The 16,250-nt window shown below is 39.0% G+C and overlaps 2 protein-coding genes across 5 annotated transcripts; both read left to right on the forward strand.

The window, feature by feature from the left end:
* Positions 1-42: 42 nt before the first annotated feature.
* On the forward strand, positions 43-6,968 carry LOC137002159 (complexin-3-like). 3 transcript variants are annotated; one of them, XM_067361673.1, is made up of 6 exons: positions 43-105; positions 1,950-2,175; positions 2,603-2,925; positions 3,245-3,332; positions 6,015-6,224; positions 6,756-6,968. In XM_067361673.1, exons 3-6 carry the CDS (start codon positions 2,744-2,746, stop codon positions 6,786-6,788), a joined length of 513 nt encoding a protein of 170 aa, XP_067217774.1. In that variant the 5' UTR covers positions 43-105; positions 1,950-2,175; positions 2,603-2,743; the 3' UTR covers positions 6,789-6,968. The 3 variants fall into 3 exon arrangements, with proteins under 3 accessions (XP_067217774.1, XP_067217768.1, XP_067217781.1); XM_067361667.1 differs by lacking the exon at positions 43-105 and having other exon boundaries at positions 1,664-2,175; XM_067361680.1 differs by lacking the exons at positions 43-105; positions 6,756-6,968 and having other exon boundaries at positions 1,664-2,175; positions 6,015-6,234.
* On the forward strand, positions 6,781-16,227 carry LOC137002098 (cytochrome P450 11B, mitochondrial-like). Of its 2 annotated transcripts, none has more exons than XM_067361615.1 (10): positions 6,781-6,888; positions 7,951-8,303; positions 9,339-9,494; positions 9,585-9,799; positions 10,414-10,617; positions 10,700-10,866; positions 13,451-13,617; positions 13,886-13,964; positions 14,061-14,282; positions 15,532-16,227. In XM_067361615.1, exons 2-10 carry the CDS (start codon positions 8,056-8,058, stop codon positions 15,646-15,648), a joined length of 1,575 nt encoding a protein of 524 aa, XP_067217716.1. In that variant the 5' UTR covers positions 6,781-6,888; positions 7,951-8,055; the 3' UTR covers positions 15,649-16,227. The 2 variants fall into 2 exon arrangements, with proteins under 2 accessions (XP_067217716.1, XP_067217722.1); XM_067361621.1 differs by having other exon boundaries at positions 13,469-13,617.
* Positions 16,228-16,250: the final 23 nt, after the last annotated feature.

Here is a 16,250-nt window from a genome sequence, read left to right on the forward strand (position 1 = left end):
TAGTAAGGTTTCTATCCATACAGCAAACAGAGCTGCTGAAATCGCCACATCCGTCTGATGTACAGCATGCAGGAGTCACATGGAAATGCTTACCGGATTTGACAGGTTAGTGCCACCAAAGCAACATACATACAACAATCATGATTCGGAGCGCCAAAGTCACGTGATTTCAGCAGTTTGGCGGTTTGACACATGATCCGAATCATGATTCGACACAAAAGATTCATAACGCTCCGAAGCGTTTTTAGTACATTAATGGATCTTGAGAGAGGAAATGTCATTGCTCAGGCCTCACTGAGCCATCGGATTTCATCAAAAATATCTTAATTTGTGTTCTGAAGATGAACGAAGGTCTTACGGGTGTGGAACGACATGAGGGAGAGTAATTAATGACAGAATTTTCATTTTTGGGTGAACTAAACCTTTTAATGGCACTACAGTAAATAAAAACAGGATGTGTTTGGTCTCTCTGTGTGTCGGTCAGGTGATCTCTGTCTTCAAGTCACCATGAAATCAATCGTGAGGGCGGGGCAACCTGTCACTCATGTGAAATCCTCCAATAGCAAGCATCAATTCCCCATGGACAAAATCAAGCCCCGCCCTACATTTGTTCTTGTTTGAGAAGCGCTTCACTAGAATATACGACACAATAGAGGAGAACAGTCCAGCAAAACCTTGTGTGACGTCTGTTGTATTGCGTTTGTCTCGCGAGTGATGAACTCGAGGTGTGTGTGTGTGTGTGTGTGTGTGTGTAATGTGAGGTGTTCTGGTTGTCTCCAGGGGCTGATGAGAAATGACCTCAACGCTGACCCCAAGCGACACCCTTCTGTATTATACCACGTCTGTATCTGTCCGTCTGTCTGGTCCACGTGTGGTCGCTGATCTCCTCTCAATCTTTTAAGCTGCTCAGATGCTCACACACACACACACACTGTATTTTCTCCTCTCTATTTTCACACCATCATGTCTCTGTTGTGTTTAATTGATTGTGTCCTCACCTGTCAGTTCATCAAGGCCGCTTCAGGGTCACTGATAACGCCAGAATGACCTTCTCCTCACGTTCTTCTATCCTGTCATTATATTATTTCAGACGAGTCTCTCGGTCTCATTTCGCTCGGCACCTTTCATTTGATTTACATTATTCGGGAATTTGTTAATATCACCACAGCCACAAATGTTGTGTTAATGACATATTTGATTAATCTTGAGCTGAATTATAATGTCATCATGATGCTTTTTTTTTAATATATCCCAAAATTCCACAAAGCTGGAGTTTGATTATATAATTGCATTGTGGTGATGACATATATTTACTGTATAAAGACCTTTTAATATGAGGAAAACGCAAGCAAACTATTTTATTTATTTTTATTTTTTGTATTTTTTTTGTATTATTTTTTTTATCATTTAGTATTATTGCATGTATAGGTAAAATGAACACTATTATTTAATTATTATTATATTTACAGGTAGAATAAACACTTAGTATTTAATAATATTTTGTTTACTGGTAGAACAAACAAATATTTTTTATTATTTTATTAGATAGAACAAACAAATATATACTTTTATTTAATATTTTATTATTACTATAATTTTTTTACAGGTAGAACAAACATTAATATATTATTTTATTATAATTTAATTCACAGGTAGAGCAATCTATTCTTATTATTCTTATTTAATTCTATTTACATGTAGAAAAAACTAATATTATTTATTAATGTTGTTTTATTTATCAACCACTTGTTCATCTCAATTACATCAAAAGCATTTTTTCTCTTTCTGTCGCTCTCTAAACCTGCTGCAACAGTCTCAGGTAGAGTGTGTGTGTGTGTGTGTGTGTGTGTGTGTGTGTGTGTGTGTGTGTGTGTGTGTGTGTGTGTGTGTGTGTGTGTGTGTGTGTGTGTTGCACATGCTCCTGTGTAATGAGATCACCCTCATTAAAGTCTTTAGTGTGGTAATCTGGACCTGCACACACTCGACCCGAGATCTGCACAAACGACAGATACGTCCAGAAGAACCGGAATATTCTGAGTGGAATAGATCATCCCGCTGTTTTGGAAGGGAAAACTGTTGTTTTCTTGGGCCTGGATGAGCGGAGCGTCACAGATGGCTGTTATTGGATAGAGATGAAGACCACCTGACTCTCTCTCTGTGTGTGTGTGTGTGCAGGTAGACAGTTTCAGTTTATTGAACAATCTAAACATTTTATCCGAATTTCTATCATGCGTCTGTGGATTGTGATCGGTCAGTGGTGTCATTCTGTGCTCATATTAGTCTAATGATCCATAACTGTGTAACTGATCATGTTCTCAGTGACTCTTCCTCAGTGTTTCTGTTTGTTTTCCAGCACAAATATCTAAATATTCTTAAATCAAGATACATTTACTGGAGAAGAGAAATGTTTGTTTAACAAGAAACTGATCAAAATGAAGTGAGTTTATGCTTAAAACAAGAACGAATATCTGGAATTGTGGTCAGAACATTGAATTAACTTTATTTTTCTGGGTTTCACCGGATTGACCAATCACAACACACCACCGCATTTAACGTGTGTGAGTGTAATTGATGTGTTCTAACTGTGTCCTTGTCCTTGCAGATTTGAGTCTGAGTCCCTCCATCTGTCCCGTGTGTCATCTGTTAAACCGTCTCATCTGAACATGATCCATCGGGCCGTACGCATTCACACACACAGATAGCGGCGATATAGATCTCATTCCAGCAGACGGTCATCAGCGTCATGGAGTACGTGGTGAAGAAATCTCTGCTGGCCCCCATAAAGACACTCACGTACTGCGTGACTGGAGAGAAGAAACCGTCCGGCTGGACCAAGAGGGGCTCAAAACGTCATGGGTCGAAGGGCAGGACCTGCGCAGACCCACATCTGCTGCGATCCTATCAGGCCGACCTGGAGAGAGAGAGGTGAGAGGTCACATGATCACCTGATGCTCACTAGTGCATCACAGCCGTCAAAATATCAGTGCAAGTGTCTTTTAATGTAAAGAAAAGCTCAGACACACCTTACAGTCAAAGCAGAAGTTTGATTTGAAACGATGAAACAATAGATCGAGTGATGAAAACGATCCTGAGCGAATCATGAGGTTTTAAATCTGAGCGAAATGATTCTTATTGTCACTGTACGTCCAGATGTGAAGATATCAGGACAGAAAATCAGCAGATCTTGACGAGTTTACCATGAAGCGTCTGTTAACGGTTACGTTCTCTCTCACTCGATCTTTAGGAAATTACGTGAGGCGATGAACGCTCAGAAGAACGCAGAGAGAGCTGCGATGCGAGCGCATTTCAGGAGGAAATACCAGCTGACCAAGGTCAACACACACCTCATGTATATGCCAGCATAAGACTCTTTCACAGCTAGAACGAGAACTATAACGATAACTATATTAGTGTTTATACCAGCGGACAAAAATGCTCTGTTTATTATAAGCACTAGCTTATTTTGATAATAACGATAACTATATTAGCATCAACTATAGGCTAAGATATCTATCTTAGCGTCAACTATACCGATAAATATATTAACATCAATTATACCGATAACTATATTAGCATCGACTATACGATAAATATATTAACATCAACTATACCGGTAACTAAAACAATAACTATTTTAGTGTCAACTGTACCGATAACTAAAGCAATAACTATTTTAGTGTCAACTATACCGATAACTAAAACAATAACTATATTAGCGTCAACTATACCGATAACTAAAACAACAACTATATTAACATCAACTGTACCGATAACTAAAACAATAACTATTTTAGTGTCAACTATACCGATAACTAAAACAACAACTATATTAACATCAACTGTACCGATAACTAAAACAATAACTATTTTAGTGTCAACTATACCGATAACTAAAACAACTATTTTAGTGTCATCTGTACCGATAACTAAAACAACAACTATATTAACATCAACTGTACCGATAACTAAAGCAATAACTATTTTAGTGTCATCTGTACCGATAACTAAAACAATAACTATATTAGCGTCAACTATACCGATAACTAAAACAACAACTATATTAACATCAACTGTACCGATAACTAAAACAATAACTATTTTAGTGTCAACTGTACCGATAACTAAAGCAATAACTATATTAGTGTCAACTATACCGATAACTAAAGCAATAACTATATTAGTGTCAACTATACCGATAACTAAAGCAATAACTATATTAGCGTCATCTATACCGATAACTAAAACAACAACTATATTAACATCAACTGTACCGATAACTAAAACAATAACTATATTAGTGTCAACTATACCGATAACTAAAGCAATAACTATATTAGTGTCAACTATACCGATAACTAAAGCAATAACTATATTAGTGTCAACTATACCGATAACTAAAGCAATAACTATATTAGTGTCAACTATACCGATAACTAAAGCAATAACTATATTAGCGTCATCTATACCGATAACTAAAACAACAACTATATTAACATCAACTGTACCGATAACTAAAACAATAACTATATTAGTGTCAACTATACCGATAACTAAAGCAATAACTATATTAGTGTCATCTGTACCGATAACTAAAACAATAACTATATTAGCGTCATCTATACCGATAACTAAAACAACAACTATATTAACATCAACTGTACCGATAACTAAAACAATAACTATATTAGTGTCAACTATACCGATAACTAAAGCAATAACTATTTTAGTGTCATCTGTACCGATAACTAAAACAATAACTATATTAGCGTCATCTATACCGATAACTAAAACAACAACTATATTAACATCAACTGTACCGATAACTAAAACAATAACTATATTAGTGTCAACTATACCGATAACTAAAGCAATAACTATTTTAGTGTCATCTGTACCGATAACTAAAACAATAACTATATTAGCGTCAACTATACCGATAACTAAAACAACAACTATATTAACATCAACTGTACCGATAACTAAAACAATAACTATTTTAGTGTCAACTGTACCGATAACTAAAACAATAACTATATTAGCGTCAACTATACCAATAACTAAAATAATAACTATATTGGCGTCAACTATACCAATAACTAAAACAATAACTATATTGGCATCAACTATACCGATAACTAAAACAATAACTATATTACTGTCAACTATACGATAACTAAAGCAATAACTATATATTAGTGTCAACTATACCGATATCTAAAACAATAACTATATTAGTATCAACTATACCGATAACTAAAGCAATAACTATATTAGCGTCAACTGTACCGATAACTAAAACAATAACTATATTAGCGTCAACTATACCGATAACTACAACAATAACTATTTTAGTGTCATCTGTACCGATAACTAAAACAATAACTATATTAGTGTCAACTATACCGATAACTAAAACAACTATATTAACATCAACTGTACCGATAACTAAAACAATAACTATTTTAGTGTCAACTATACGATAACTAAAGCAATAACTATATATTAGCGTCAACTATACCGATAACTAAAACAATAACTATATTAGTATCAACTATACCGATAACTAAAGCAATAACTATATTAGCGTCAACTGTACCGATAACTAAAACAATAACTATATTAGCGTCAACTATACCGATAACTAAAACAATAACTATATTAGCGTCAACTATACCGATAACTAAAACAATAACTATATTAGCGTCAACTATACCGATAACTAAAACAATAACTATATTAGCGTCAACTATACCAATAACTAAAACAATAACTATATTGGCATCAACTACACCCATAACTAAAACAATGTTTACAAAGTAAATTCCTCAGCAAGGATGAGCTCATCTGTTTCCTTTATATTGTTAAAATCCTCAATCGTTATTAAATGAGTTTAGATGATGATGTTGGGATTAGTCAAGAAACAAATAAATCGATATTTTCCAGCCAGCCCTACTATGATGTTTGTTTATCAGTGTCCTCCCGCTCATTTGTCTGTTCTCTTCTATACGGCCCAGAATGCCAAGGACACGGACCACCTGCGAGCCGTGGGGAAGAAAGTGCCTCTCCCCCGAGAGCTGGCCAAGATGGTCCGTCCCGACGGCGCTGATAAAGACGACGGCTTCAGTCTGCTCAGAGCCTTCCAGGGTCTCAGCTTCAGCCCGCCGATCTTCACGGGCAGCAAACAAACCAAAACTCCCACGGCAGCCGGCGCGGAGCCCTGCAGAGTCATGTGACCTCAGAAACACAGCCAACACACACACACACACGGCTGAGCTGTGATGATGATTTCAGATGCAATAAACCGTTTTAGAGCTGCGTGTTTCTCATAACACTGTTCTTGTTGTTTGTTTTATGAATGTGTCACAGTCGCACAACACTTCAGAGCCTTGACATATTCCTGCGTTTCATACCTCATATTTTCAACAGACATCAGGAAACTCAAATATTTTTATTTTGTGTTGGTTTTATTTATTATTGTTGTATTATTAATGTACAATTAATCTGATGTGAGAGTCTGAAGGTTCACACGTTTGTCTAGTTCTCTAAACGAGATCACATGGGCTTGTGTAGTTTTATGTAAAGCTGATTATATTGACTGCAGACTGAATGAATCATTTTACTTTTGAAGGCATTTTCTCATGTTTTAACTTTTCTGAAGACAGCTATGCAAACACTTTTTGTTCTTTTTTTAATTTATTTATTTTTAATCTAATTTATTAACTTTATTTTAATCTTATTTATTTACATTTTTACAGATTTTCTCCAGACCTCAGTTTGAAAACCTCTGATTTACTGCATTATATTCTACAGCTGATCAGTTTAGAGCTGAACGATAATCACATCAACCAGATCAGATCTGCTGTTCACGAATAATGTAGATGTGTACAGGTGAAGCTGGATATGTGTATTATAGTTAGATTTTGATTATGTCTAAGTTGATTGAAAGTGCCATGATACTTTTATCTTTATTCCCCTAGTGTGAAAAATAAAGTATGGAAGCCCATTTCTTTGGTAAAGTGCAATTATGATATAAAAATTGTTAAATGATAATTATGAGATGAAATGTCAAAATTATGACACTAAATCATAATTATGAAATGAAAAGTCAAAATTATGCCATACTAAATCATAATTATGAGATGAAATGTCAAAATTATGCCATACTAAATCATAATTATGAGATGAAATGTCAAAATTATGCCATACTAAATCATAATTATGAGATGAAATGTCAAAATTATGCCATACTAAATCATAAATATGAAATGAAAAGTCAAAATTATGAAATGTTAAATCATAATTATGAGATGAAATGTCAAAATTATGACACTAAATCATAATTATGAAATGAAAAGTCAAAATTATGCCACACTAACTCATAAATATGAAATGAAAAGTCAAAATTATGAAATGTTAAATCATAATTATGAAATGAAAAGTCAAAATTATGCCACACTAAATCATAATTATGAAATGAAAAGTCAAAATTATGCCACACTAAATCATAATTATGAAATGAAAAGTCAAAATTATGACACTAAATCATAATTATGAAATGAAAAGTCAAAATTATGACACTAAATCATAATTATGAGATGAAAAGTCAAAATTATGCCATACTAAATCATAATTATGAGATGTCAATTATGATATTCAAAAGTCGAAATGACAACTTTCTATGTCATAATTATGACTTCAAGCCATAATTTAAACTTTTAACGATTTAGTATGTCATAATGACTGTCATAAATTTAACTTTTTATGTCATAATTATTTACAAAAGCATGATTTGTTTTTTCTTGTGTAGCAGAAATGGCTTCCAGAGTGTTGGAGTATCTTGTGTGTTTTCTGTGATTGTTCTCTTTATGGAAATGAAAGTCAGCCGGTGACCTGACCTCTCTCTCCAGCTGATGTGTTGTTTTTCTCTTGAACTTTGACCTGATGTGACAGTAAGTCATGGTGCTGTGAAGGACAGAGCGGGAGAGAGAGACAGGAACCACTGATGTGTGTTAAAGGGATGCGGAGCGCCGCGGGATCCAGCCAGAGAGCGGCAGCATGCTGGCCTCATCTGTGCGTCCGCGGGCGTATTCCACAGCCGCCCGATCGCTGTGTGTCCGGCCGGCCGGACGGAGAGAGGATGCGGAGCCACCGGTGCGGAGGAGAGCAGTGCGGGGCTTCCAGGAGATTCCTCACACCGGCAGCAACGGCTGGATCAACCTGCTGCGCTTCTGGAAGGAGGGAAGATTCAGCCTCCTTCACAAGCACATGGAGAACACCTTCAGACAGCTGGGACCCATTTACAGGTACAGCAGTCTCACAGCACTGCTCCGATGACCTGAAGCTGATGCTCCAAACATTCTTATTATCAGCAAATCTTTATGAAGGTTAAATATCAGCAAATACAAAGATCCGCCGCACTGTGGGAACTTCATGAACAAAATGGCATCAGATGTTCTGAACAATCATTGAAGAAATCTTCTTTACTCAATTATGGCAACAAATCATAATCATGATTATTTCTGTCAATATTGAGATCACAATTATTGAACATGATGGAATATGCTGCATTTGTTTCATTGATTTTTCTTGAATTTTTTAAATATAATTAAACTGTTCTCAAGCTAAACAAATGATAAATGTGCTTGAAACAGAACAGCATGTGTAACTGAATCCATTGCATTAACAGTGATAGCATTTTAATGCATTTTATTTTCAGGGCATGAATTTTAATACATTAAACTGCAAAAATTTTGTTTTTCCTCAGTATTTCTGTTTGTTTTCCAGCACAAATATCTAAACATTCTTAAATCAAGATACATTTACTGAAGAAGCAAAATGACTGAAGATATTGAGTTTTGATTAATGAAAAACGTATCGAAATTCAGCATGTTTAGAGTAAAAAAAAAAAAAAAATCATCATCTTTTCTCTTTAAATTAAGTTTATTTTTCTGACCCCATTGGCAAATAATTTCTCAGAAAACCAGAAATATTTTTTTGCACTGTTTATTGAATTTTTGGGGTTCTGAAATTCAGCATTTTAAATGTGCATATTACAGTTCCACACACAATTTCATTATTAAAAATTCAATAATTTATATACACCTTCCAGATTTCCAAAATGTCCAGTCAAAATGAATAAAACAAATAATAGCCTATATAATATTTAATCACTTTTTTAACACTGGATTTATAACAACAAGTCAAAATGAAGCATCACAGTAACTGCGATTATCTTGTTTTCATAATTGGTGGAAGCCAGAATTTCATCGGCTTCATCTGTGAATCCAGCTGTGGATCTGATGACTTACGCTCTCTCTCTCTCTCTCTCTCTCTCTCAGAGAGAATCTGGGCTCTCAGAGCACCGTGAACATCATGCTGCCGACGGACACCAGCGAGCTCTTCCGCTCCGAGGGCCTCCACCCGCGCCGCATGACCCTACAGCCCTGGGCGACGCACCGAGAGACTCGCAGACACAGCAAGGGCGTCTTTCTCAAGTCAGTGTGTGTGGATGTGATTAGAACTACAAACATGAATAAAAAGTGTTAAAAACTACAAACATGGCTGAAGTGTGTGTGTGTGTGCAGGAACGGGACGGAGTGGCGCGCCGACAGGTTGCTGTTGAACAAGGAGGTGATGATGGCTTCGGCCGTGCGACGCTTCCTTCCTCTGCTGGACGACGTGGCGCAGGACTTCTGCCGTTCACTGCGACAGCGGGTGGAGTCGGAGGGGGTGGGGGAGAGGGGTCAGCGCAGCATGACCCTTGACCCCAGTCCTGACCTCTTCCGCTTTGCCCTGGAAGGTCAGCATTCCTATTGAGTTTAAATGCAAATCTTGTATAAATTTTTGTAATGAACTTAATCTCCATATATGATCAAAGAATCTCTGCTATAGGTTATCAAATCATATGCCTAAACCCCGCCTTCCAAAGTCATGACAGGCTTCTGATTGGCTGATTTCCTGCATCCTGAATCTTCGAATGTTTATTTCACAGCCTTTATTTTGAAAGGGAAGTTTTCGTATATCTGAGTAAAACGCTTCTCAAACAAGAACAAATGTAGGGCGGGGCTTGATTTTGTCTGTGGGGAATTGATTGGATGGTTGTGGTTTGCTATTGGCGGATCTCATGTGAGTGACAGGTTGGCCCGCCCTCGTCATCAGAGAAGAGATGTCGCTGCAGGAGGGAGGGGAAGCTATTTTGTTTGGGACGCTGGTTGTTGATTGGATGTTGAGTTGTGGGCGTGGCTCTCAAAAGTGGAGGCGGATCTGAATGCGAGCTTGCAGTGACTGTAAGAAAGAGGCGGAGTTTAAACAGACTAAATGATTGATCATTGATTATGAAATGACCAGGTAAAAACTGAATTGTTCAGAGTAAGATCATAGGATAGATTTGATTTCTCACGTCTCTGTCTGCAGCGAGCTGTCACGTTCTGTACGGAGAGCGCATCGGTCTGTTCTCGTCCTCTCCGTCTGAAGAGTCGGAGCGCTTCATCTGGGCCGTTGAGCGCATGCTGGCCACGACGCCGCCGCTGCTGTACCTGCCGCCCCGCCTGCTGCTGCACCTGCGCGCCCCCCTGTGGACGCAACACGCCACTGCATGGGACCACATCTTCAGTCACGGTGCGTCCGTCGCGCACACAGCATGTGTTGTTGTGTGTGTGTGTGTGTTTATAGGTGTGTGTGTGTGTGTGTGTGTTTGCAGCGGAGGCGCGCATCCAGCGGGGGTATCAGCGTCTGCAGGCGGGGGCATCCGGAGGCTCTGACGGGCGTTTCCAGGGCGTGCTGGGGCAGCTGATGGAGGCGGGGCAGTTATCATTAGAGCTGATCAAAGCCAACATCACCGAACTGATGGCCGGCGGAGTCGATACGGTACAAACTCACATACTTACAACAACTTTAAAGAAGGAAAATAAAGAAAATTCTGTCATCATTTACTTGCCCTCATGTCGTGCCAAACCCATAAGACTTTCCTTCATCTTCAGAACACAAATGAAGATATTTTTTAATGAAATCTGAGAGATTTCTGTTCCTCCATTGAAAGTCTGTTCACCCCTTGACTTGACTCATCATTTAGTAGACGCTTTTATCCAGAAAGACTTACAACTGAGGAAAATAATAGGAGACAATAGGGCAACAATATGTAAGTGCTGTGACCAGTCCTGATGAGTTAGGCACAGAGCAAGGTGTTTTTTAATAGATATAAAGTATAGTAAGTGTTGTTATAAATGGGTCAAGTGTTGATGGAAAAGATACATCTTCAGCCGTTTCTTGATAATGGCTAAAGAATTGGCAGCTCGGGTTGAGTTAGTCAGGTCATTCCACCAGCAGGAAACAGTCCAGGTAAAGGTCACTGAAAGTGATTTTGTGCCTCTTTGGGATTCACTTGTAGAACGCAAGCTTCTGGAGGACACATCAGTCTGAAGTAATGAGTTTAGGTATAGGGGTGCAGAACAAGTGGTTGTTCTGAGGGCAGACATCAGTGCTTTGAATTTGATGCAAGTTCGCAATTGCAAGTTTATGAGGAGAGGTGTGACGTGCGTTCTTTTCGGCTTGTTAAAGACCACTCTCGCTGCAGCATTCTGGATAAGCTATAGAGTTTTGACAGTGTATGCTGGAAGGCCTGCCAAGAAAGCATTACAACAGTCTGGATAGAACAAGAATATGGAGAAGGAGTTGTGTGGAATGCTCAGATAGAAAGGGCCTGATCTTCCTAATGTTGTATAAGGCAAATCTGCAGGACCAGTTCTGGCAATGTGGTCTGTGAAGTTCAACTGATCATCAATAACAACTCCAAGGTTCCTGGATGGAGTTATAGATGATGTACCTAGCTGTATGGAGAAGTTGTGATGAAGTGTTGGGTTGGCCCGGACCACAAGCAATTCTGTCTTCACAAGGTTGAGTCCAGCAAGAAATGTCTGTTAGGCAGGTTGAGACACGAGCAGCTGCTGTCAGATCATCTGGCTGGAATGAGAGTTAGAGTTGTGTGTCTTCAGCACAGCAGTGATAGGAAAAACCATGTTCCTGAATGACAGATTCTAGTGAAGACATGTAGATGGAGAAGAGAAGTGGTCCAAGCACCGAGCCCTGAGGCACTCCAGTAGATAGATGCTGTGACTTAGACACCTCACCCCTCCAAGACACCCTAAAGAACCTACCTGAGAGGCAGTTCCTGAGATGCCCTTCATCTTGAGGGTCGACAGGAGGATCTGGTGGTTAACCGTGTCAGAAGCAGCAGACATATCCAGCAAGATGAGCACTGATGATTTGGGAGCTGCTCCTGCCAGTCTCAGAGCTTCAATAACCGAGAGCAGTCTCAGTTGAGTGTCTGCTTTTGAAACAAAACTGTTGTTGTCCAGGAGGTTGTTCTGTGTAAGAAATGTTAGAGTGGAGAAAAGGGCATCAGTAGCACTAATAGTATCTAGTGATGAAAATTCAGATGCTTCAAAGTTTGTCGAAGATTAAGCAAAATCTTATAGGTTTGGAACGACATGAGAGTAATGATGAATGAAGAAGGACCTATTCAGCTTTCTTCCATGTCCATCTTTCGTTGGTGTATAATGTTGCTGTTTGAGCATGAAAAAGCTCTGCAAATATCTCTCTATATCAGTAGGGGCTTTTAACACCGGAGGAACCTTTTCATAGTTCCTAGAACTATTGGCTGAAGTACCAGAATTTAGTCGTGTTTGCACTGCAGGAACTAGGAACGATTTTAGTTCTAGGAACTCCTTTTGAGGGAACTAAATTAGCTCCTACTTCAGAGCAGGGTCACAAACACGGAAAACAGAGATAACGGCATTTACCTGTTGTCTGCAGGGTTGTGTTCTTTTCTCTGCCTTGATGATATGTAACACTGAAAGTTGTCATAGTAGATTTCATCTCTTAGCCTCACTTCTCTTTCAGTCGTGAAAATTATGCGTTTACATTCCATCTCCATTATCACGAAACTCACAACACACAACAAACACAACTCCGATCACAGCGTCCTCCATCCACCGGTTTTTATTGTTTGTAAATGCCGTGCTTAAAGACGACGCTGTCGGCTGCTTCAGAGTTCGAATGCAACCAGGAACATGTCCCGGGGAGAAATTAGTTCCCGGGAAACTGAGTTCCTAGAACTGTTCGGTGCGAAAGACCCTAGTGTTACTGTTTCTTGAGTCTTGAGTTTTCTTCACAATATTCCTCATTTAAATAATTCATACGCAGAATAAAGGGGCGGGGCCTGGTTGAGGTAGTTAGTAGTGTGTTGAAACTGCCGGTTATGGTAAGGGGCGGGACATTTCCCAAACACCAATCACAACACACTGCTTCAGCCGACCAATCAGAGCACATTGTGCTTTTCAGAAGGAGGGGCTTCATAGAGACAGGAAGTAAACAGAGCGTTACTGACAGACTGGGAAGAGAGGAGCTGCAACAATGGAGAAATAATGTGTTTTGTGAACATTCAATCATTCAGACCGCCATCCCGCTGCAGTTTGCTCTCTTTGAGTTGGCGCGCAACCCTGACGTGCAGGAGCGTGTGCGAGCGCAGGTGCTGTCGTCATGGCAACAGGCATCAGGAAACCCCCAGAAGGCCCTGCAGGGGGCGCCACTGCTGAAAGGAACCGTGAAGGAAACACTGAGGTAATCAAAGTCAAGTCAGCTTTATACAGTACAGATCATTTCAAAGCAGCTTCACAGTAATAAACAGGAAAATAACAGAATGCCCTGTTGCCCATGACAGTGTCCAAGTTCCAAAAAGGACAAAAGAGCTCCATAAAAGCACCAGTAAAGAGTCATAATAGTAACATTCAGTTGTTTACATCAAGTTTCCTCTCTTCATCTCTGTTTCTAGAGGAAGAAGTTCTTGTTTCACAATGATTCAGACACTGAGAGAGTTTGTGTGTTTCAGGCTGTATCCGGTGGGAATCACCGTCCAGAGGTATCCGGTTCGAGACATCGTCCTCCAGAACTACCATGTGCCGGCAGGGGTGAGACAAACACAAGAAAAAGCAAAAGAAATAACCGGAACAGCATGAGGGTAAAATGTGAATCTCAACATCCATCATGTGACCCGGTGGTTTCAGACGCTGGTGCAGGTGTGTCTGTATCCTCTGGGCCGGAGTCACGAGGTGTTCGAGAGTCCGGAGCGCTTCGAGCCGAGCCGCTGGGCCGGAGCTGAGACGCGAGCAGACGGTCTGGGCACGGGTTCTGGAGGAGGATTCCGCTCGCTGGCGTTCGGCTTCGGCTCCAGACAGTGTGTGGGCCGCAGGATCGCAGAGAACGAGATGCAGCTGCTGTTAATGCACGTGAGTTTATGAACAACACATGATCCTGACCATGACCTGGAGAAATGACAATCGAGTCACAGCAAATTTTGATTCTGGCCACTTAGACAGGAGGAGACTGACAACCATCTACAAGCTGTTCGGATTAGATTCAACCTTACTGTCGTTGTGCGGAGCTTTTGAAATAGACACATCTATCCAGAAGTGTTAAAGAGTATGTTTAAATGATTAGTTCAGTTCAGAATTAAAATGTCCTGATAATTTACTCTCCTCCATGTCATCCAAGATGTTCATGTCTTTCTTTCTTCAGTGGAAAAGAAATTAAGGTTTTTGAGGAAAACATTCCAGGATTTTTCTCCATATAGTGGACTTCACTGGGGTTCAACAGGTTGAAGGTCCAAATGTCAGTTTCAGTGCAGCTTCAAAGAGCTCTACATGATCCCAGACGAGGAATAAGAGTCTCATCTAGAGAAACCATCGGACATTTACTAAAAAAATAAACATTATACACTGTTTAACCACAAATGCTCGTCTTGCACTGCTCTGTGATGCTCCACGCATGACGTAATCATGTTGGAAAGGTCACGCGTGACGTAGGAGGAAGTAAAATCATCCGACATCGTTGTTTTAACTTTTTTTGTAAAGGTTGTTTGACTTAGTCTTTGTAAACACTGGATCGGTACTTCCTCCTACGTCACGCGTGACCTTTCCAACATGATTACGTCATGCGTGGAGCATCACAGAGCAGTGCAAGACGAGCATTTGTGGTTAAAAAGTATAAAATGTTTATTTTTTTAGTAAATGTCCGATGGTTTCTCTAGATGAGACTCTTATTCCTCGTCTGGGATCATGTAGAGCTCTTTGAAGCTGCACTGAAACTGACATTTGGACCTTCAACCCGTTGAACCCCAGTGAAGTCCACTATATGGAGAAAAATCCTGGAATGTTTTCCTTCATTTCTTTTCCACTGAAGAAAGAAAGACATGAACATCTTGGATGACATGGAGGAGAGAGATATCAGGAAATGTTAATTCTGAATTTTATTAAAAACAAGAAAATACTACTTCAGAATTTCACATTCACTCAGTGTGTTACTTGCCATTTCTTTGTAATTATAAGTGAAATTTACTAGCAATTTGTGAGTGGAAATTGTTTCAAAGTAAATCCCACACATTTTTGTTTCAGGTTCAGGGACATGTTGTGCTCGAGTAAATCATGTTAACTGATGATGATGATGATGATATAGATATATGTTTCTGTGTGTTTGTAGATTCTGAGGAACTTCAGACTGACAGTTTCATCCAGAGAAGAGCTGAACACCAAATACACACTCATATTGCAGCCCGAGTCTCCGCCCAGAATCACCTTCACCACACTCTCACATTAACAACCAATCAATCAATCAATCAATCAATCAATCAATCAATCAATCAATCAATCAATCAATCACTGCAGTCTGAGATCAACCGACACCATCAGCAGCACCTATATCTGTAAGCATGAATAAGTAAAAAACACTCAAATTTAACTTCAGGATATTGAATAATGTATGTTTAAAAAATGCTTTCAGTGCATTATTACAGTGATCATTTTGAGCATACAGACTAAAAGATAAAATATATTTGTTACAAAGTTCAAATAAGTACACAAGTATTTTTCTGAAATATGTTTTTAGAAATTATACTTAAAGTGTGTTACAAATTTTATTGTGAAAATGGGTAGAAGCATATAATTTTTATAGATTTAAATATGGTACAATTCTTTGTTAGTAAAAATGCAATGCACTATTAAAAAAGGAAATTTGTTTGAAATGCAACAACGCTTTGATCTCGAGGAGATGAACATTTAAGTGTTTGTTCTGGATCATATGGAGAATCAATACATGATGTCAAGATTCTTCTGCTGTTAAAGTGCTGTGATTCTGACTAAATAAACATGTTTTGAAGAGCGATCGTGTGTGTGTGTGTGTGTGTGTGTGTGTGTGTGTGA

The sequence above is a fragment of the Chanodichthys erythropterus genome, chromosome 2 (genome assembly GCF_024489055.1).
Source record: "Chanodichthys erythropterus isolate Z2021 chromosome 2, ASM2448905v1, whole genome shotgun sequence".
NCBI lineage: Eukaryota > Metazoa > Chordata > Actinopteri > Cypriniformes > Xenocyprididae > Chanodichthys > Chanodichthys erythropterus.